The sequence below is a fragment of the Aureobasidium subglaciale genome, assembly GCF_000721755.1.
Source record: "Aureobasidium subglaciale EXF-2481 unplaced genomic scaffold scaffold_4, whole genome shotgun sequence".
NCBI classification, from domain to species: Eukaryota; Fungi; Ascomycota; class Dothideomycetes; order Dothideales; family Saccotheciaceae; genus Aureobasidium; species Aureobasidium subglaciale.
The window spans coordinates 818,125-838,885 of record NW_013566991.1 but is presented as its reverse complement, the minus strand read 5'-3'; the positions used below and the strand labels follow the sequence as shown (position 1 = coordinate 838,885).

At 51.1% G+C, this 20,761-nt stretch overlaps 7 protein-coding genes across 7 annotated transcripts; 3 read left to right on the top strand and 4 right to left on the bottom strand.

Moving 5' to 3' along the window:
- Positions 1 to 1,792: 1,792 nt before the first annotated feature.
- On the top strand, positions 1,793 to 2,686 carry AUEXF2481DRAFT_2860 (uncharacterized protein; the record flags this gene model as incomplete). The annotated part of the gene is made up of 4 exons (XM_013490725.1): positions 1,793 to 1,799; positions 1,850 to 1,928; positions 1,981 to 2,361; positions 2,419 to 2,686. The coding sequence occupies 4 exons, from the start codon at positions 1,793 to 1,795 to the stop codon at positions 2,684 to 2,686; spliced, it is 735 nt and encodes a 244-aa protein (XP_013346179.1).
- A 97-nt stretch (positions 2,687 to 2,783) lies between these two features.
- Positions 2,784 to 4,067, bottom strand: AUEXF2481DRAFT_558711 (uncharacterized protein). Its single transcript, XM_013491105.1, has 3 exons — positions 3,422 to 4,067; positions 3,210 to 3,365; positions 2,784 to 3,154 (listed from the first exon to the last, which is right to left on the bottom strand). Exons 1-3 carry the CDS (start codon positions 3,998 to 4,000, stop codon positions 2,894 to 2,896), a joined length of 996 nt encoding a protein of 331 aa, XP_013346559.1. The 5' UTR covers positions 4,001 to 4,067; the 3' UTR covers positions 2,784 to 2,893.
- A 349-nt stretch (positions 4,068 to 4,416) lies between these two features.
- On the bottom strand, positions 4,417 to 6,270 carry AUEXF2481DRAFT_62912 (uncharacterized protein; the record flags this gene model as incomplete). The annotated part of the gene is made up of 5 exons (XM_013490940.1): positions 4,417 to 4,809; positions 4,865 to 4,984; positions 5,033 to 5,306; positions 5,361 to 6,139; positions 6,196 to 6,270. The coding sequence occupies 5 exons, from the start codon at positions 6,268 to 6,270 to the stop codon at positions 4,417 to 4,419; spliced, it is 1,641 nt and encodes a 546-aa protein (XP_013346394.1).
- Positions 6,271 to 8,791: 2,521 nt separating this feature from the next.
- Positions 8,792 to 10,551, top strand: AUEXF2481DRAFT_558557 (uncharacterized protein). Its single transcript, XM_013491104.1, has 2 exons — positions 8,792 to 8,986; positions 9,158 to 10,551. The coding sequence occupies exons 1-2, from the start codon at positions 8,887 to 8,889 to the stop codon at positions 10,417 to 10,419; spliced, it is 1,362 nt and encodes a 453-aa protein (XP_013346558.1). The 5' UTR covers positions 8,792 to 8,886; the 3' UTR covers positions 10,420 to 10,551.
- Positions 10,552 to 11,164: 613 nt separating this feature from the next.
- Positions 11,165 to 12,955, bottom strand: AUEXF2481DRAFT_37521 (uncharacterized protein). The gene is made up of 4 exons (XM_013490889.1): positions 12,477 to 12,955; positions 12,295 to 12,423; positions 11,818 to 12,242; positions 11,165 to 11,737 (listed from the first exon to the last, which is right to left on the bottom strand). The coding sequence occupies exons 1-4, from the start codon at positions 12,721 to 12,723 to the stop codon at positions 11,234 to 11,236; spliced, it is 1,305 nt and encodes a 434-aa protein (XP_013346343.1). The 5' UTR covers positions 12,724 to 12,955; the 3' UTR covers positions 11,165 to 11,233.
- Positions 12,956 to 13,456: 501 nt separating this feature from the next.
- On the top strand, positions 13,457 to 17,598 carry AUEXF2481DRAFT_2855 (uncharacterized protein; the record flags this gene model as incomplete). Its single annotated transcript, XM_013490724.1, has 5 exons — positions 13,457 to 14,279; positions 14,327 to 14,754; positions 14,812 to 15,790; positions 15,843 to 16,629; positions 16,692 to 17,598. 5 exons carry the CDS (start codon positions 13,457 to 13,459, stop codon positions 17,596 to 17,598), a joined length of 3,924 nt encoding a protein of 1,307 aa, XP_013346178.1.
- Positions 17,599 to 18,508: 910 nt separating this feature from the next.
- AUEXF2481DRAFT_2854 (uncharacterized protein) lies at positions 18,509 to 19,807 on the bottom strand (the record flags this gene model as incomplete). The annotated part of the gene is made up of 1 exon (XM_013490723.1): positions 18,509 to 19,807. The coding sequence occupies one exon, from the start codon at positions 19,805 to 19,807 to the stop codon at positions 18,509 to 18,511; it is 1,299 nt and encodes a 432-aa protein (XP_013346177.1).
- Between the last annotated feature and the right edge of the window lie 954 nt (positions 19,808 to 20,761).

Below are 20,761 nucleotides of genomic sequence, written 5' to 3'. Positions count from 1 at the left end.
AAAAAGCGCCCACGTTGCAGCGGCCGTGCGTTTCAGAATGCGTGCCTCAGGGGAGAGCGTACAGCTGCGTGGAGAAGAGCCGTAGAGGAGGGGTGTCGTCGAGTCGATGTATGCGATTGCGATAGATGGATCTAGCCCAGAGTCGGTCGGCAGAGGAATGCGTACAGCGACGAGAGGGCGAGGCAGCGAGTCAGGGCGGCCTTTCTTGATCGCTGAACAAGGGAGAAGGAGCAAATCCGAGTCCGCACAGGCAGGCACAGGGGTCAATGGCGACACTTGTTCGAGCAGCAGAGTGGAGAGAAGACAGGAAGGAGCACTGGAGCAGCGCGTCCAAGCCTTGATCAACTTGGACCTGGATCGCCCGCCATCATCTTTTGGTTCGTCGTCAGAAGATAGAGAACCGCCACTAGGCTGGGTTCGGGCCTCTTAGTCTGTACCGAATGAGCGTACCGAAAACCTTTTTGCCGCCCGGGAACGAATCGGATGCCTCCAGGCCGTTGCGCCATACTCCAATCTCTCGTGCCTTGATCCACAAGGGGTCCCTTACAACTTCGATTCGCGATTATTGCCATCAATCAACTCAAGCGGAACTGCCCACAGTGCCATTCGTCGAATCTCGCATCTCAAATCTCGCAAGCGACTCACTGACCTGATTGCTGCATCCGTACTGAGACCAGCTTGCCTGCAGGCACGCTGCAATCTGAGACAATCTTACTTGATACAACCACGCCCAGCGCAATGGCGCAACTTCTCCCGATGACAGCCACGACGTTTGCTCATTCGCGCTTCTGGGTCGATTTGTGACCTAGGTACCATGACACGCCGCGGTTAAGTACGGCAATGGCTTGCTTGTAGAGGCTTGCCGTTGGGCAAAGACACCCATCCTCGAACTCGAGTTCCCACAGCTACTATACCGGCATTGCAGTAGCGTGTCGGTCCCTATCAATGCGTCAAGACTCGTCCTCGGTACTTGTTTACATGATTCATCTACCACGTATGTAGATAGTGCACTATTGTCTATCCTCATTATTCAATCCTCAATAGATGATACAAGCAATAGTCTGCTGATCTCCCTGGCAAACGGAGAAAGTCTAGACGGTGGCCTAGCAGAAGCTTCAAGCCTCAATAGTAATGGAACCGGCGATTTCAGCCTCGAGACGCCCATCCATTGTTACGTGCGTACAACAGATGGCCTTCTTATACCTGACCATCTCAACAATCGGTTTCTGTCACTCAGACCCCAAGCCAGCAGACAAAAGGCTGAAAATACACGAGGCGCAATCTCCGAGACCGAGGCGACCACTGTGTGAAGATGCTGGTGTATGCAGTCAGACGATAGTTCGAGCAGCGAGGCTTGTAGAAAAGCACCCGCAAAAGTGCATGGGCAAAGTGAATGACACGTCAACACTCGATGGTATATAAAGCCGTGGCGCGCCCTGCAGCAGGCATACATGACCAGAGGAACGACGAGCTCAGGGTGGCAACCAGCCGGATGCCGTTTCAGTGCGCACATCTGTGGCATTGGCAACATGTCTTTTGCTCAAAGGGAAAAGATGATGTCGTCTCGATGCTGCAGCGAGGCTAAAGTATGGAGTCTTGAGAAGGTTTGATGATCCGCTTGTCGCGTGGGCGGGTCGAGCAAGACGATCAAATCCCTGATTCGTGTACGGCGACGCCGACCAACGCCTGGTGACGTAGCGCTACACCCGAACCAAGGGTGAACCTGGAGAAAGCACTCGCGACAGGACACATTTTATCCTAGCAACATACATCAAAACACTCGATAATAGCCATGTCCGGTACGATGGCCAGAAGTCATCGGCAGAAACGCAAGCTGACCTCATATCAGCACCGCCAGTAGATTATTATGCCGCCCTAGAGGTTGACTCAAAGGCAACGCAAGAGCAAATCCGCACTGCTTACAAGAAGTATGTTTCACGACTTGGATCTGTGAGAGCATCTCTGATCATAAGTCTCCAGACAAGCACTCAAGCATCATCCCGACCGTGTGCCTGCAGACTCGCCCGAACGCACAGCCCGTACCAGAAAGTTCCAGCAGATCAACGACGCCTACTACACTCTCTCGGACCCTACAAGAAGAAGAGATTACGATGCCACAAGACGCTACCATGGATTCGGCTCAGACTTCGGCTCCGGTTTCGGTGCCGGTTCCAGCGCACCTCCAGGTGGTTACGGAGACCCAGAAGAGGAGGTTCCGCGACCTGAGGCTGGCAACCAGCAGGGAGCAGGTTTCAGCTTCCCTTGGAGCGCGTTCGGTTTCGGTGGGAAGGCGAAGAACGAGGAAGATGCGAACAAGTTTAGCAGCGAACAGTTCGGCAACGTCTTTGAGGAAATGCTCAGGTGCGTACTCATGTCTTTTCAAGCTTCCACATCGCTCAATGGCTGACCTTCGCATAGGGAGCAAGGAATGGCCGAAGGCGAGAACAACTCTCCCACAGGCAGATTCTGGTCTATGATCGGTGCTGTCAGCGGAGGCGCCATGGGCTTCATCATCGCTAACGTCCCCGGTGCTATCGCTGGTACAGTAGCAGGCAACAGACTCGGTGCTGTGAGAGACAACAGGGGCAAGAGTGTGTACTCTGTCTACCAGGAGCTGGATCAGCCTGCAAAGATGCGCTTGCTTAGCGAGCTGGCGTCCAAAGTGTTTGCTCATGCCATCAGCTGAGCAACGTCATATAATGAACCCTCACGATTGACCACTCGATTTAATTTGTCTTCTGTTATACAAAATGGAGGGGATGATCACGAAGCATGCAATACCCCTATCAATGAATATTCTCATCACATGCGTTTCCTGATTCTAGTACTTTGGGTATGGGTATCTCGCTTGATTATCTTAGATGACTTGTGAGTGGCCAGAAAGTGTTCTCGACTATCGCTGGATAGACTGTGTGTCTCTGTTCAAAAGTTCCCTTGCGGCGATAAGCTCGGCTTGTTCATATCCATCCCAGCCTCGCTCGCCACCCATACTGCGTCTGACGATTTCTGATAGCTTCTTGGTTGAGAGCTCGCGCAACTTTTCGACTGACGCCAGCGATGGAGATGGAAGATCGCCGACTGTTGCGTCTGATGACTGCGCTTTCGGTGGTTTACTGCTTGTCTGTGACAGGACTTCCAGCAGGCGTTGTGATGTCTGGAGAAAGCGGTCAGCATGACGCATGAGAGAGGGAATTGAAGAAGAAACTCACGAGCTTGAGACCGTAGTAACCACGGAGGTAGTCGTCGCACAACTCAACGCTGCGACAGAAGCTACGTTGGGCATCTGCGAGCAACTTGAGCTTACTGCCAGAATCTTCCGCGGCACTGGCCGAGATGAAGAGCATCTCTCCAAGACGGGCGTGAATCTAAGTTGCTGTCAGCATGCCGAACGGCAAGGGGATCATGAAGAGCATATACGCACATTCCAAGCATTCGGGGTGATGAGCAGAACTTCTTCCAAGCAAAAGACAGCCTGTGAGTGCATGCTCTGCAAGAAGTAAAGCTCAGCACACTCAGCCCACGCTTCAGCATCGACAGGCGAGCTGTCCAACAGCTCAGTCAATGTCTTTGTCGCCTCGGCCACCTTGCCCAACCCTCTCAGCAGCGCAACCTTTCTTTTTGTCACCGGTCCATTCGTCGGCTTTTCTGCAAGGATCTCATCGTAGCTCTTCAACACATTCAACAGCGCCTTCTCGTCTGCAGCGGTGGCTTCGTCGTAGAGTCCACGTAACGCTTGAACGCGCTCATTGTCGGGGCCAAAGCGCTGGGACAGCTTATCCAAACAGAGAGAAGCGGTCTGATCATCTCCAGTGCGTAGGCATGCGACCAGCAAGTTCTCGCTGGCTTGCCATTGCTCGGCGGATTCAGATGTCGTGAGGAGGGAGATTGGGTAGGGGAGACTGCTAGGTGCTTGGCTACGAAGCCATTTCGGTGCCAGTTGAGACAGTCGCAGGGACTCGGGATGTGAGAGGTGTGTCGGCGGCGCTAGTAATTGGTCCATTGTGTTGCTATGTGGTCTGAACGGTCATGTACAAGTTGCTTGAGTTGATGGTGGAGCTTCTCCAGCTTGCTGTCTCCATCTCCACGCGACGTCCGCCAAGCATCACCTCCGACGGACGACCCTGTTCCGATCTTTCATCCTCCTTCATCCCAACAATTTCCGTCTCAAATTTATGAAACGCTACCACTCCTGCGAAGCTTACCCAGAAGCCGTATGACACACAAGACTACACGTTTCCCAGCAAGTTCTGTTCTCGGCGCGCCACCCTCAGAAGCACGAAGCAGGGAATTACACGAGTGAAGTCGCTCATAAGCTGGTGTTGTTCCGACAAATAGTATGCTAGGACTTAAGAATCACATCTAAGCTCTTTATACTATACTAAGCCTCTGAAGTCTCGAAAGTAGAAGAATAATCGATTAGACATCCTCCTTGAACTCATCACGGCTACCATCCGTGCTCAAAGTAGCATTTCTGCCATCCTTCTTCTCGTTGAACTCAGTAGCGTTGCTCTTATTGCGGGCTGCATTCATTGCCGTGCCAGCATGGACAGATGAGGTACGTCTTACCGCATCTTGCTCATATTCGATATATGCCAGGGGACGCTTAGTGCTGATGGCCTCCTTGTGGCGGAACACAAGAGGATCGTGGTTCTCGCGGAAGAAACGGTCCATATCCTCAAGCGTTCGATCACTTGTCTCCGGGTAGAGGCAATACACTATAGGGATGAAGCTGAAGTTGAACACGGTCCAGATGATGTAGAACTTCCAGTGGAGGCTGTCAATCCCGATAGGCGTGATTTCGACGACCATCTTCGAACCCGGATTAGTATATCGCAGAACCCTGGGATGACAGAATTTGACTCACAAAGTTGAAGATCCAGTTAGTCGCAGTACCCAGAGCAGCTCCTTTCGTTCGCATCGAAAGAGAGTTGATCTCAGTAGGGTACAACCAAGGAACACCTTGCCATCCAATGCCGAAGAAGACCTTCAGGTACAGTCAGCAGGGCCTCTCTAGAACGCACCTTCAACTTACGTAGTAGAGGAAGAAGAAAGCAATCGACGCAGAGGCGACTTCGTCTTGGTGAGCAAAGCCATCCAGCTCGCTGAAACGTAGCAAGATAGTAATCAGTAGGTAGCAACACCCTTGGCCAATTGAGGCGTAGATCATCATATTTCGGCGCCCCCATCTCTCAATGTTAGGGATGGAGATGAATGAAAAAAGAAGGTATGAGACAGAGTTACAGGCGGCCAGGAGACGGGCTAGCTTCTCGGTAAGACCGACAGATTGAATCAAGACCGTGGGCAGGCTGAGACGAGAAATGGATTAGCAAAAGCCTTTCATCGAAACGTAGGAGACATACTAGTAGGAAGTGACATTGATGCCACCCAATTGCTGCATAGCTTGTGCACCCATCCCTAAGAAGAGACGACGCATCGTACAGGTACCACCTTCTCTTCCTGTCTTGCCTCGAAGTAGCTCGCCCCAGGAAGGAGAGTTCTCACGCTCGTAGTTGACAGCGTACTGAATCTCCTTGCTCGCAGTGATGATCTGTGGATCATCGGCGCTCGTCGACTCAAGTGCCGCAAGGATCTGGTCGGCTTCTTGAATACGGCCCTTGCTAATAAGCCAACGAGGAGACTCTGGTAACCAAGGAACCGTGCCGAATAGAATGAAGATGAAGATAAACTGCAGGGCCAACGGTATCCTCCACGCAGCTCCTCCGTCAATGTAAGAGAAGCCGAATGTCACCCAATTAGAAATTGAGAAGCCTCCGATATTACAAATCATCTCTATGATTACGAGCTTACCCCGCCACGATGCCTTAGAAGTCTCTCCTTGCCAGACGGGTGCGGTAGACGTATTAATGCCGTTACCTACGCCGGCTACGATACGCCCAACGATCATCTGAGGGACTCCGAAGGCTGTGCATTGGAGAAGTGCTCCGATAGACATAATCGTGGTTCCTAGCAGAATCGAGTTCTTACGTCCTAGCGGATCGCCAATCATAACTGCAGCAATGGCTCCGAAGAAACACCCGATGTCGTAGATAGCAGTGATAGTTGATAGTAGACTGGCGTTGTTGGTGAGATTGAGTTGTGTGATGTAGTCCTGTGTGACCACGACTCCACCAAAGACACCCTAGTGACACAGTAGGTTAGTTACATACTACTGACCAGGTTGGCTTTTCTACAAACCTGATCGTAACCGAAAAGGGTCATATCTGTGGCACAGGCTACCGTGACCCAAACGGTCAGCCATGTTCCAGTCATCCTGCCGGGTCATTAGCATAGCTTTTGGATGGACAATTTGTTTTATCCTGCTGAACTGCAAGGGTGTCTTGCGAGACAGAGCAGAGGACATTGGGGGTTCCACTGGCCTCTCAGGGCAGACAGGCTCTCAATGGACGCATCCAAAGTCTTAGGATGGCACTCTGCAATGCAGCAGCTATTCTAATGTTGTGACATACCCAAAGTATTTTGGTTTTGACATTGTCTTTTCAGACATCTTGCAATATGATGGTTTGAATTTGGAGAGACAATGCGGAGAAACTATGATGATGGAGACGCATAACGACGAGAGAGGAAAGCTAGATCCTTATATATGACATGGATAGCGATTTGATCAGTCTACCCCAGGCGAGGGAATGCTCGATCCCTCCATGAGTCGCGTGCTCGTACCCGAAGGAAGAGACGATCGCTCTCTGCATGACGTCGCGGGTGGCTTACTTGGTGCACAACGGACGTAACTACCTAGACATATGGAAGTCATCAGAACGTGCAAGTCCGAGTGTGATGGTGATCATCGAGGCATTGGCATCGACATATACTCACAATTGGGCGACTGGCAGTACAGCTGGACACGGTGACAAAAGGCTCGATCTCTGAGGACGATATGCATCTTCTCTCCATTGTCGGGTGAAACCTCCTGCCCGGACTGCATGGGATTGGAGCTAAGACTGTCGATCTGGAGACGAAGTTGGAGTTGGCGTTCTCCCCGCACTTTTGCACGAGCTCTGTCAATTCGGGCCTTTTGCCGGAGGCTTCGTGGCCGTAGAGGTCTAAGGAGAGCGTTCCGAAGTCCAGAGGACAAACCGATTGAGTGACAAGTGTCAGCCGGATTACTGGGTTCGTGAGGTATGCAGAGTGTCAATAATGGTTCTCCAGCTGATTATTGGTGTTGACCATCCAAGCTTTATCCAAGAGGGAGCAAGCTGAAGGTATGGAAGCTTGTGTGGAGAAAACAAGCTTACCAGCCATGCGCATTGAGACTGGAAATGACGCAGGCGGCACTGGAGCAACGTCCTTCGCGCGTGTCATATGAAGTACAAATGAGCAAGGATCCAAGATTGGTCGTGCTCATCGTATGTTTCATTAGAGACTCGGCGCTGCTAGCAGTGTTCGCACCCTGAGCTGGAGAAAAACCCATGAAACTGGAGTGAGCGGACTCTAAAACGGACCTGGAGAGAACATGATGGTGCAGCACCCTCTGGAAATACGCTAGTGCGTCTGTAGAGTCGTATGTTACTATAGCATCGATTCCAGCAAGATACAGTCATGGACTATCACTTCTGAACGATATTCGAGTGGTCGTTGGATATGTGTAGTGCATTTATCCGAGATTGCTGAGTTCGAGCTGCAACCTCGAAGAACGTTGCTTGGTATCGGTACTGCTTCTTGTACACTCTGCTTCCTCTGTCGAGTTCTGATACAAGCTGATCGTCAGTAAGCATACAATAACAGCCAGGGCTTTTAATGATCCTGTAAGCCTGTTCCTTCGAATGTAGCAAGCGGTCTCTGCCTTCGGAAAGATCGTGCCTATTTGAGCATGATAGCAAACCCCTCGCCAGTATTGGTATCACTCACTCTTGCCGTCATACCGAACTTGGTTTGCTTGCCGCTACAGCAGCAGTGATGAAGTTGCTTCCTTATAGCTGAAGCCTGAGCACTCTGGAGCAGGGCTCAGAGGCGAACGTGCGCTCGCTGGGTAATCAAAATCAATGATCTCAATATCGACATTTGAAGTCGAGTCCGAAGCGAAATAAATACTATATATTGGGCAAAAGTAAGTGCCGCAAACCTGGCGGTCAAGAATTGCTGAAGACTTCTTTGCCGAAACATCGACGGCACCCGCGCTATCTTCAGGCAAGAGCGTCCTTTGTCGACCCGACGGCCGACGCCTCAGAGGAACCTGGATACGCACACCAAGTTTTTTGTCTGAGCAGACATAATTCAAGACAACCCAAGGGGAAAGAGCTTGGCACCTTTCGCCTCGATAACCTCGAAGTGTTGTGTATAGTTCAAAGCTGGAATCTTGAAGGGTCGCTCAGTATGACTTCCACAACTTCGCCCTTCTTACGGAAAAGAAATCACCTTTTGAGCTGTTCGGTCGGTCCAATCTCCGATCATTTCAGCTTGTCGGCTTCCAACGGTAATTGGCAGATTCGAAGAAAATGTGCGAATGAATGCTATGCTGTCCCAAGACAGCATGACCGGGAATCTTGACTGCACCAAAGTGCTCCTAACGGAAGGAAGGCAGTGTCGAATGTTCTCCAGCAAACAAAGGCCGACCTTGATAATCTGGGCCCAAAAATCGAGCCTGGTAGGCTTCGTGAAGGGATTCGCGGAATCGAACGAAATCGTTGCCTTCGGATGCGCATCGGTGTTGCCGACGGAAGGCAATGAGTCATGTGGTTAACGATCGACATTTGTGACAACATCAACCATGAGTCATCATGACAGACTCAAAACAGTCATCCGCACAGATGCTCATTGACTCATAGGCGCGCGGCTAGTTGCACCGCTAACCCATCTGACTTCACCATATACCATAAGTTTGCCAGATTCATATTCAGTCTTTTCAGCTTGGAACATACCAATATCACCACCATGGCTGGAAACATCGAAGAAGTATCGACTATGGAGTGCGGTACCGAACCGCTGAAACGTCAGTTCTTGTTCGATCCTGCTTACAGGAACCTCAACCATGGTCAGTAAGACATGTCTGCCCTCTCTACAAAGTATCAGTGCTTCCGAACATCAAACGCCTCCTTGGCCCGGCATCTTGAATCTCCCACCCACACACAAATGCCGTCGCTGGACCGGCTTGCGAAGAACAATTTCCATTGCACCGAAGTTTGCTGACCCGTGACCTTCTTAGGATCGTTCGGGACTTTCCCTCGTGTCGTCAGGGACGCTTTGCGACACTCCCAAGATGAGTGCGAGGCAAAACCTGATGCCTACATTCGCTACGCCTATCCAAAAGCGTTAGACGTATCGAGAGAGGCCGTCGCAAGATTGATCAACGCCCCCGTGGACACCTGCGTCTTCGTGCCCAACGCGACTACGGGTGTGAACACGGTCCTGCGCAACCTCATGTTTGCGGAAGGAGATGTTATTCTGTACTTTTCCACCATTTATGGTGCATGTGAGAAGACAGTAAGCTACATCGTCGAAACTACCTCTGCCGAGGCAGTAAAGATCGACGATTATACCTATCCAGTTTCAGATGATGATTTGTGTGATGCATTTGAGAAGGCAGTGGCTCGGGTCAAAGCCTCCGGTAGGCGGACCAAGGTAGCCATCTTCGACACGATCGTATCCCTTCCTGGTGTGCGAGTCCCTTTCGAGCGTTTGATCTCTGCATGTCGCTCTCATGACATCCTCTCGCTCGTCGACGGGGCGCACGGGATCGGTCACATCCCCCTTGATCTTACCAAACTTGATCCGGATTTCTTCGTTAGTAACTGCCACAAATGGTTGTATACGCCAAGGGGGTGTGCATTGCTCTACGTTCCCGAGCGAAACCAGGGTCTCATCCGCTCGACCCTGCCAACGAGCCACGGATTCGATCCTTTGCCCACTGTTGGGGCGGCTCCAATCAACAATCCTCTGCCGCCCAGCGCAAAGAGCGCATTTATCGTTAACTTCGAATTTGTCGGTACGATTGATAATTCACCCTATACGTCTCTACCTGCCGCTGTCGAATTTAGGGAAACCATAACCTGGCAAGACAAGAATGGTGAAGATGCAATCATCAGTTTCACGCAGAACCAAGCTCGCAAGGCAGGCAAGCTGGTGGCTGATATCCTGCAGACAGTAGTCATGGAAAATGCGGAAGGTACCCTAGGCAGATGCAACTTCTCGAATGTCAAATTGCCACTTGACCCCACCGCCCTAGCTGGTGGTGAAACCGGCAAGGCAGTGAAAATTGCCCAATGGATCGCCACAACACTGGTCGAACAGTACAACACCTTCATCGCCATCATCTATTACGGGGACGCTTGGTGGGTCAGGCTCAGCGCTCAGGTGTACCTCACGATGGAAGATTGGGAGTGGGCCGGAACCATCCTGAACGAGATCTGCGAGAGAGTTCGCAAGGGAGAGGTCTTTGCCGATGGCATTGTGGAGCAAGGTACATAGGCGAGTCACAAGACGCACCCTTGCAGTGCGTCGGGAAGACTTGCCGCCATGTACTCTGTACCCGAGCAGCCAAGCTGTATGCAGCATTCCATTGTACTCAGAATTCATCACATCAGTCATTCTCTCACAATCGAAACAGGTGATCATGTAGCTGCTCAGGTGAACAGATGTACGCGATACTATTTTCATTCAGGGGCAGGCTCGAAGCAAGCGGTCAGCACTCGAGGGTGACCTTGGACTGCCGTGCTCTCATACAATCGCGGTATGCAACTGGCACGTCAAGAACCTCCAGCAGAGAAGAAGTTTCTCGGAACAAATCTCAGCTCCACAGAATTTGGGCATCAAGCTGGTCTTGCGGCTTCCAAAAAAACAGCGGGCCTCTCCGCAAACACGCAATTGAAGTTTGTCGGTCCTCCTATCTATGTGGAAGAGCAACTTCTTACCTTCTCCCGCACCCGCGTACTCCAGGACCTTTCAAGGTATCACGTCTGTAAACAGGTGGTGGTCATAGAGACAGTTGCTTGCAACCCGATACTGCTTACTAATCAAAAGTCTCATACTGCTCAGGTGCTTTATAGACGAGCGACATCATTCGAGAATCACAGCGGTTCTTACTGTCTGTGAATTGACTCGATCTGTGTGCGCTCTCTATGTTCAGAAGATTCGCGAAACTCATTCAGGGGGTGATCCTGGTGGTATAGTGGTAAGTCACAACTTATGAATATTCATATACCGGATCATAAAATTCGTGCAATTCATGGGGCATGGACCTATTTGGCTTAATTATCGATCAAGAGGCTTCAACCACTCACAGCTAGAGTCCTGCCCAAGCCCTGTTGATGACCCACAGCAGCTTATTTTTAGCGTCCATCAAGGCGGCCGAAGTGAATACGGGAGAACCTCGTCCGCTTCTGCCAATGCATACTGACAAAACACCGATAGCAATAGCGAGGGTGAGGGCTCCGGCGGGCTTGCGATACCTGCGAACTAGCAAGCGCGAGTGAGCGATCATTTTCTGGAGTGTTTCTCGACGCTCGATTTGTGCCGCATGCTTTGCGTAGACTTGTTCGCCCTCCTCTAGTGTCTGGTTTGCGAGCTTGCTCGGATCACGCGTTGTCTTCAACACGCTGTAGCTTGACACTTTGCGCCATGCACTGAAAGGAAGTGTCTCGGGCGGATGTTGCGAATATAGTAATGTCGTCCTTGCGATGAGCGACTCAATGTCCAGTGGCTTGGGGAGTTTTGACAAGATCGCGTACATCATGTCCTCATCGTCCGAGTCATATTCCAAGAGCTCATCTTTCCGAGTCGTGACAATCTAGAACCTAGTTAGCAAGATGATCACCCTCCGGGAGGGCCGTCCCGATTCAGGCCGACAATGCAGACGTCATGACTTACTGTTGCATACATGTACACCGACATCACGGCTTCATGAGCAAGGAGGAAATCGAATAGCCGAGCAATTCCTCCGTACTCCTCGATGTCGTGCGCGTACAACGTCAGAGTCGCTGCAATAGCGAAATATGGCCGTAATCTCGCCAGATGCTGGCATAGTTTGGGATCAGTGGCATACACGATTGCCGGCAACAGCTGCACATGCGATTCGCTGGCTGAAAACGTAGGGAGCATGTAATCCCGTATACGTAGAAGGGATAAGCGAGCCAAGGGAATTGCAGCCTCGTCGGCACCTAGGACAAGCAACAGCACTTGTGCGATGTCGTGGAAACCTTGGAAGTAGTGTAGACGTGGATGCTGGCGCAATAGTCCAATAATGAGGTCCGAGAGCTCATGCTTACGACCTTCGATCTGCTGCTCAGATTCGCCTGTTCATGTCAGCAGAACGCACCCCCAACCGAACCCGTGTACTGAGCTGACCAGTAGGATAGTACACAAAAGCGCGGTGAACGTCGAGTTTGACTTGCTCTTCATCGCGATGAACCGGCAACTCTTTCCAGTCATTTGTCTGATCCGTAGCTGCATTAAAATTACCCAATAGTACGGGCCCTGGAAGTAGTATCAGCAATAGAACTTTGCGTGAAATTAGTTTCGCTACGCACACGCAACACGTCTGACATGGTCTTCGACGAGTCCGCCCGAAGTCGTGGCAAGTGCTGCTAGTTGATCTCGGTCGTTGCTTTTGCACGCTTGGATAATCTGCGCGACCTTGGACGATTCGGCAGGAGTCAGAGGTTCGTTTCGCCATGATTTAGAGAACGGTTGGCCAGAGCTTGCTCTGTCGGAGTCGTCATTGGCCGCTACATCGCTGGGTTTTTCATCATAGTCGTGATATTCATCTTCCAACATCTCAGTGTTGCACTCAGGAGAAGCAGTCGTCAATGCAATGTTTAGAGCCCAGCTTGTCGGGTCGTCACACGTGCCGTGCGTGCAGTAGTAGTGCTGTATTCGTCCGCGGGTAAATTTGTACGTGGCCCTGCAACTAAGAACACCGTTTCTGTTGCAACAAAATTAGGACCGCGGAAAGAATCTGATGATCGGAGATCTACGTCGGTCGAAAGTTGGCCTTGGAAGTTGTACTGTGGCACGGTAAGTAGGAATGTTGGTGGAGGTCAAGCCAATCGTCATTCAGCGCGCGGTTCCGAGCGCAAGGAACACCGCCGAGCCAACCGCATTTTGCCGGTCTCTCGGCGCCATCACCTTGACTCCTTCACATTTGACCTCTATCTCGTCAGTCCTCTTCCCAGTCGTAGAACTAGCCGACTAGTTCGTGACGTATCACAACACTTGCTCACTTAATTCATCATGTAGGCCAACTGCGCAATCCCGTGGCAATTGCATGCAGTAAACACCCGATTCAGGTACTCGTTTGCAACTTTCATCACCCTCCCTCTCCATGTCTGCGGTGACAGGTCGAATTATCGCGTCCTTGCGTTGCAGATAGGGAGTGTGCTTGTTGCACTTTGACAATCTGCCTTCGTTGTAATTCAACATAAAGTAGTTCCTGGCGTCCGTTGATTGAGCAGTCCCAGCGGGTTCCACGTCTGACTCCATCTCTCCTCTCTGCGATTTTTCGCCCTCCATGAGTCCTCAGCAGCCCATATCGGAAAACCGACAACAGGAATCCCATGGTCGTATTGGATTGCTATCGAGGACATTGGTTCCAACCCCCACGATCCGCTGGATTTTGCCAGCACGAATTCGATCGCCGATAAAAGATGATTATCTTTGTATAGGCAGAGACTTCATCCAGCTTTGGGAGATCGAGTCAGAGGTAAACATCAATCTAATCGCGACGAAGCACGACTTTGATGGCGATATCGGTGGCGCCAACATTGTTGGCTATTTCGACTCGTATGAGAGCGAGTTCAGAAAAGATTCAGAGGAAGCGAAAGACTGTAGCGATGACTCTGAGGCGCCCATGGGACCGCAAATGTTGACTTTCACCCTGGTCAACTCTAACCAATTGTACTTCTTGACGGCTTCGGGAAAGAAGAATGGCGAAGTCATCTTCAGGCTGTCGTGCATACCGATACCTAAGTTCACGAGTCCACCGCGGATGATCGGGAATCCTGTGGCCGTGGATCCACGTTCTCGAGCTCTGGCAGTGGCAGCAGGCGAACGCGACGTGTTCATATGTTACACCAATCCCGCATCACTGCTGAGTTTAGGAACACAACGTTGGGATAACGGATTCTTTCCTGTATCGGAAGTTCGTATTGCTCATGTACAGGGTACCATCTTGCTGATGGACTTCCTCTACCCACCAAGTCACGACCAGGACCGTGTGGTACTGCTCATGATCGTCCTTTATAGAGGAATCGTGCGACCGACCTGGGCCGAGTGGTCATATTCTGATGAACACAAAACTTCAGACATGAGGTTGGGTCAACGAATCTACTCAGGTGAGTCTTCGTTGATCGATTTCCAATCATGTTTCTAAGAATATCAGATTCTGAATTACCCCACATGTTGATACCCCTCAAGGGGGATGCAGCGTTCATACTAGCCACTAAGAAAGGGATAACGATATTTGAGCACATCTTGACCACCGCGATCTCGTCAAACCGTCAAGGCATCGACAAGACAAATCCTCCCCGGGACTATCCGCCAAGCACTAACAAGCCGGCTTGGGCTCACTGGGTACGCCCTAGAAGAAATGTTGAGTACGAAGAGGAGGACTATATTTACTTGATATCCGAGGACGGCAACGTCTATTATGTGGTCTTTACACAAGAGTCGCCAGCTGAGGGTGTTGTCATAAACTCTGTCGGCAGCCTAAAATGTCATGTGGACTCGGCATGTGCACCATTTGGAAGGTCTGCTCAAGGCGACATCCTAATAGTCCATGGTGCGTCCAGTGAAGGCTGTGTCTGGATAGTAAGTGCTGCCGTTTGCCATCTGTCATTCAAATGGAGACTAACGATCGTTGTCCAGAGTGACTGTCGACAGGCTCCTACTTCCTATCTCGAGCCGAATGGTGGTATGCACGGTTACATCGTGTCTCAATCACCAAACTGGTCCGGCAACTTTGATCTGATCGCTAAATCCACTTCACGCGGGAAACTGCTACCAAACTCGAGGGACACTCTCTTTGCGCCTAGTGGGCGACAACCATACGGCAAGATCACAGAGCTTCGAATGGGTATTGAGGCACGTATCGATCACGAAGTCAAGAATTTCCAATTCGGCGTCGTATCTCATGCATGGGTGTTGCCAGTGGAGCAAGAAGATGTGTTCCTCGTCATGCTCTCCGGTCCAGGGCAGACACACATTTTGTCGATACCACAGTCTCCTGACGATGATCTTATTCAGGCCGAACAGATAGAACCAACCGGCCTCGACCTGCAACATTCGACTCTTGCTGCAGCTATCGTGTATGGTTGCATCCTCCAGATCACTGAATTTGCCATTTGTTCCTGTCACGATAGTGAAGACAGTTCGCGAATCGAGCAGTGGCCACCAGGATACAAAGCCGTCGCTGCAGCAATCGACGAGAACCTATGTCTTGCAGCCGTAGTATTGCGCAAGGATGCACGTTCAGAGATACGATTCTTCAATGTCGAAGAGGCGGAACATGAAACTGTCTCCACCTCAGAAATCGGTAAGCCGACAGAAATCGAAGACGAGGTGGTATCCGTGGCCATCCATTCTACTACTTTCTTGACGTTTATTGTTGCTGGCACTTCGGGCGGGGCTCTTCATATCTTCAGAGTCTCACCTAGGCATGGGCTTGAACTTTACCTTGAGCATGAGATCTCGCACAATGTCGAAAACCTAGAGGTCTTGAGCGCATGCGAAGACATCTTAATTCTCGGCAAGCAGACGTTGGCCGGGCAGCCTGTTGGTCTTGTGGTTCTTTGTGGCTTACGAGGTGGATCCATCTACGCGCTAGAACTGCAAGCCAACCTGGACGGTATGATCTACATTTCGCTTGCTATAGGTGTCGTCAACTGACCTTGCTACAGCGACAATCCAGATCAAATCACAACAGCATTACAGTCTGGGTTTGACATCAGTCAGGCTTAAACCAGGGAAAACCTATTCGTCTGCATTCGCGACTTGCGGTGACGGGCTCTTTAGCATTAGTCTTAAAAGTACCAGGACAGACTCCCTGAGTATCTCGGACATTTACTTGACAGATAAAGAACGTGGCTTTCAACAAGAGGCTATTGCGGCTCTGTCGTTGGTTCCATATGCTGAGACATCGACCATATCCGAGGCCCTTCTTGTGTTTTCGAACGACACTTGCTACGTTACATCGATATCTCGGAGACGAGGTGTTGTCCCCAGAAATATTAGGGCTCGAGGATCTCCTCATACCTTGATCGAGTGTAAGCAGTCGAACTTCCTCGTCAGCGCAGCTTCATACGGCTGGTTGCGTTCGCCAACGACCAGGGCTGTCAGGGATGTGGTTCAGTTCAGCTCGGGTAATTGGAGCTGCACCTATGAGATGGACATTGGTTTCAAGATCTACGCCATGGCGGAGTGGTCTGTGAAACGCCATGTTGTCATCGTGGTTGCTGCTGGACGACTATCTCGGCCTGAAGATGAAATTGCTTCTAGGTCAGACAACGGAAGGCTCTACCTGCTCCAATGCCCGACTGTGGGTGAGAGCGACAATGTCGCAGTGCTTCTCAAGCCATCGCTTTTTGACTCTCCTGTGACGGCAGTTGCGACTTACGGTGAGACTGGTATCGTGGTATGCTCGGGGACAAAGGTCTACTTCCTCGAATATGACACACAAGCTCCGAAGTAAGTCTCCGGAACAGATCGTTCCTCTCATTTCCACAAACATGAACTAATCGTATTTTCAGATTTAGGCTCAAGGAGATATGCAACTTCGTCATGCACAGCCCTGGCATTCGTGTGACCACGTCACCGCCCCACATTCATGTCACCACGGAGCTAGACTCGACGCTCACACTCCAGCTAGTGGCCAGTCCAACTGATCCATCTTCCAGGAGGCTGCATAACGTCGCTCGGGGTGATGGGGCACGGATGTCGTCTAGTCATACGACCATCAATGTTACGGATGGTGACGATATTGCTTCGAGCTTTAACCTAACCAGCACGATGAACTGCGAGCTGGTGGGTCTGCAGATACCAGATCCGAATCGTCCACCTGCCATCGCGACTCATGATATTCTTTTCACTGCGAAGCTCACCCGATCGGTCATGCGCGTCGTGGAGGCCAACGTGCGACCACCTTGGAAGCCGGCAAAGGCTAAAGGTGTGCTCAAGGACGATCTTGTGGGTATCGCTACAGATGGTACAATCTACGGTTTCGCAATCCTGGACGAACGTACAACCAACAGACTTCGATGGGTTCAAAGGCTCTGCCAACGTAATGCCGAAATCTGCCCATTCACCTTTAGTAAACCGCAGACGTTTACTCAGAATGGGTTTACGAAGCAGATACCAGTAACGCTGCCACCTCCTGGATTTGACACCGCATCCGATATCGACATGTTTGCAAATGAGAACACGGCCAGGAGATCCAGGAGATACAGACCTAGCGACATGCACGTCGATGGTGATTTCTTGGTACGGTTGTTGGCTCAGGATGGAGTTGAATTGCTCACCTTGATACTCGATACCGAGGCGGCAAAAGAAGCCCACGACACCATCTCGACTTGGGTCCGTGACAATCTCGAGTCGCAGAAGAGGGAAGTGGAAGCGCTGATTAGCGAGGCTGCAGCTGTCATCGATCGATGGTGGTGAGAAGTTCACAATAGACAAAGATGATAGCTGTATTTATGTGGGTCTGGCCCTTTGTTTTTCGTTACAGTTCCCATGCTCTTGAGCTCATAGTCGAATGTCGTCGTACAAGTGGTTCATGTGACAGGGTTGCACCCAAAGCAAGAGATCAAATTCAGACAATGGTACCGCGAGGTTAGTTGACTCATGAGTCGCCAATTTTTCATGGATCTGCTCGCTAAATAGTAGTAGTACACTGCATCTGCTTGTGTCCTACCAGAGGGTCGCATTGCTCTATTGGTGATTTTCCTGGTCTGAATCTTGTGACTCTGCTGTTGAATAATGACGATCACGAGACCAGATAATCATGCAATGATGTTGGCGACAAATAGCACACACATGAGATATTACAAGCCAAACGATGTCTTTTACCACTCAGAGATACTGTAACAACGTGATAGAATGACTAGCATGTCCTTCACCCAGTTATCAAGGTCTGGGATATTGAAAAAATATTCAGACAGGGTGATACCGTTGTCAACGTCTGACGGAAACTCATTTTGAGAATAACAAGATACGAGTCGTAGGACAAATGTTGCATAGTTTTAGTGGGTGATGTGTAGTGCCATTCCGGTATTTGTCTAGAAAATCGAGTGTACGCGCCATGCAGAAAAGAAACAAAGATCCAACAGTTTGGAAATAGAAAAAACACTTATTTGAACGCCTCATGCTTCACATTCAAGACCCCCTAAGACTCCATCGCAGCTTGCATGTACACTCGATTCCCTATGGCCATGGCGACCGGCAGTAGTTTGGAGGGACCGGAAGTCGGGCTCAAGGGTCCCTCCAAGATGAAGGGGGCCGCGGTTCTTGTTGTTGACAGTCGTTCGGTCCAACAGGTATATCTACAAGAGAAAGGTGCTTGGATGATGGCTCATCTTCTTCGTCCAGCGGCGCGTTGGGGCGTCCTTGAAGGCTTGATGACAGGTGCCGGGGCTTCATCATCACTTGATGATTCGTCATCTTCCTCCTCTTCTACCTCTTCGCTCTCATCGTCGTCGTCAGATAGCTCTTCGCCCTCGTCGTCCGAGGTCTCTTCAGCTTCATCATCGAACATGCCTTCTCCGGCCTCTTCCTCCTCAATGTCGGATGATGCTTGATCGCCACCATTGACCATAGACAGGTCACCGAGGTCGCTGCCCACGGCATTGCTGATGAGGTCGTTGTCATCCTCGTCCGATGACTGGTCATCTTGACCCTCGACGTAGATGACATCGCGGTCCACGTTGTCAGAATCATCAAATCTTCCATCTCTTGTTTCCTGGATGCTCCTGCGAAGTTCGATCTGAGCGCTGAGCATGTCGAGCTTGCCCTTGAGGGTGACGAGAGATTGGAGGCCGTTGGCACGTTCCTTGATGACACGCGACAGGGTCTTGAGCTTCTTGAGGACGTCAGGCTGGCTGGCGAGATAGCCACCGTGGGAGACGAGAGACCATTGAACCCAGACCATGAGGTTTCCAGCACGGCCCGGACGCTTGTGCAGTCTCTCGGCCAGGCGTTGGAGGAGGGAGGCGACGAGCGGCGATTGAAGTCTTTGGATGGTTGAGCGGATACTGGGGATGTCGGTCATCTGGAAACACGTCTCGAGGAGTCCACGGTCGTTGGTGCGCAGAGCCTGTGTGAGGACGGTACCGAGGGAGGTAGCGGTGGGAGCGGTGAGGGAGCGGTCCTGGTTCATGGGGACGAGGGCTTGAGTGCCCTGCTCGCGGTCTGCGAAGGCCGACTGGACATCGATTGTCTCGGGGTGCGCTGCCTGCAGCATGTCGCCGAACGACTGCCCTTCTGCCCCATCCTCCATGTCCTCGTCGGCGTCAGCCATGACAGCGTCGGCGTCGTGGCTGCCATTCGTCGTGGGCTGTGTCTCTTCGGCCTCGTCGTCGGAGCCGCTGTATGCGCTCGATTCCTCTCCACTCGAGATCTCGACTATTTCCGGTGCATCGGCCTCGTGTTGCTCAACTTGGGCCTTTGACTCATCGACACGGTCTGCTCGTGAATCCTTGACGCCATTGGTGTAGTTTGCGCGCAGCTTTTTCCCAGCTCGCAGATTCTCGTCGGTCAAGAAGCCAAGTCCAGAGCTGGTTTGCTGTGAAGTCTTTGCCTTTTTCGACGGAGGCAGCGAAGGTGCCGCTCCTGCCTCGGCTTGTCTAGCTCGTGTCCGTTTTGCTGTGCTCATATTGAAATGTTGGCTAGACTGATTCGTCGTGTGCTACTTTGTTCCTTCCAAAGCGTCACTTTTCTGAGAAAAAAGTTAGGAACGCCAAGTCCTAGCACTTGCCAAAGTTGCCAGGAGGTCCGTGTCTGCCCCAACTTGCCCGACTATCCGCCGTGCTCGACAAGGACAATTTGGAGCGGCCGGTGCCTGTGCCTGTGCCTCTTTTTCTTCAAAGACTTCTTCACCCGGAACTGTTCGTTGACATCTTGCAGAACTGCGACCACAGCAGATGATACCGCGGTCGCATCCAAGAATAATTCTCTCCCTTCAAGGCTGCTGCCTTACGTTACGTATCCCGTTTGCATCCGTGTGGATTGGAAGGCGACTGCTGTCAACCAAGACTTCTGACAAGTTCCGAGAAATTTGGCAAGTACCATCTTTTGCTTTCATGCTCAGCTTCTACCCTTTCAGCGTGGTAGGTACAGCTCATGAGCGACTTCCCCTGTAAATGCGCCATCTTGTTCTCCTTCTATTCATCTCTATCTGAACAAAACACTGTCGTACCACATGAAATCTTGCTCATCCCAAAACCCCTGCGTTTGCCTTCTGCTCGACTCAGCCGCACGACCCCGGATCACGTGAAGCGGGTAACCGGCGCCACGACGTCGAGATCTAAATTCTTCGTTCGACTTTCAAAACTTGCGTCCTTTGCGAGTCCCAATCGCGTCGAAACACGCTCCACGTCCACGTCCGGCTTTCCGATTCGCGCGACACGTTCCCCAAAAACTTCGCCGACAACTACATCAACCCACACCACACCACATCTCGGCTCCAGGATTTTTATTTGTGCGACGCGCATAATAACTTCTGCTTGTCCACCTATTCAATACAGTAGCTCTGTCCCGCCGTTCCTCTATATTGTCGCTTGATTGTCGTTTTCTGTTCGCTGTTCGGCCGTTCACGTGCCATATTCAT

Bases quoted from the DNA above. Each gene is read 5' to 3' on its own strand.
- AUEXF2481DRAFT_37521 (XM_013490889.1), bottom strand. From the start codon at position 12,723: ATGTTGGAAGATGAATATCACGACTATGATGAAAAACCCAGCGATGTA. The intron at 12,243-12,294 runs GTCAGCTCAGTA...TGACATGAACAG, and splicing joins TTTTGTGTACTATCCTACTG to GCGAATCTGAGCAGCAGATC. The intron at 11,738-11,817 runs GTAAGTCATGAC...ACTAGGTTCTAG, and splicing joins CGGTGTACATGTATGCAACA to ATTGTCACGACTCGGAAAGA.
- AUEXF2481DRAFT_558557 (XM_013491104.1), top strand. From the start codon at position 8,887: ATGGCTGGAAACATCGAAGAAGTATCGACTATGGAGTGCGGTACCGAA. The intron at 8,987-9,157 runs GTCAGTAAGACA...TGACCTTCTTAG, and splicing joins TTACAGGAACCTCAACCATG to GATCGTTCGGGACTTTCCCT.
- AUEXF2481DRAFT_558711 (XM_013491105.1), bottom strand. From the start codon at position 4,000: ATGGACCAATTACTAGCGCCGCCGACACACCTCTCACATCCCGAGTCC. The intron at 3,366-3,421 runs GTGCGTATATGC...ACAGCAACTTAG, and splicing joins TCACCCCGAATGCTTGGAAT to ATTCACGCCCGTCTTGGAGA. The intron at 3,155-3,209 runs GTGAGTTTCTTC...CGCTTTCTCCAG, and splicing joins GTTACTACGGTCTCAAGCTC to ACATCACAACGCCTGCTGGA.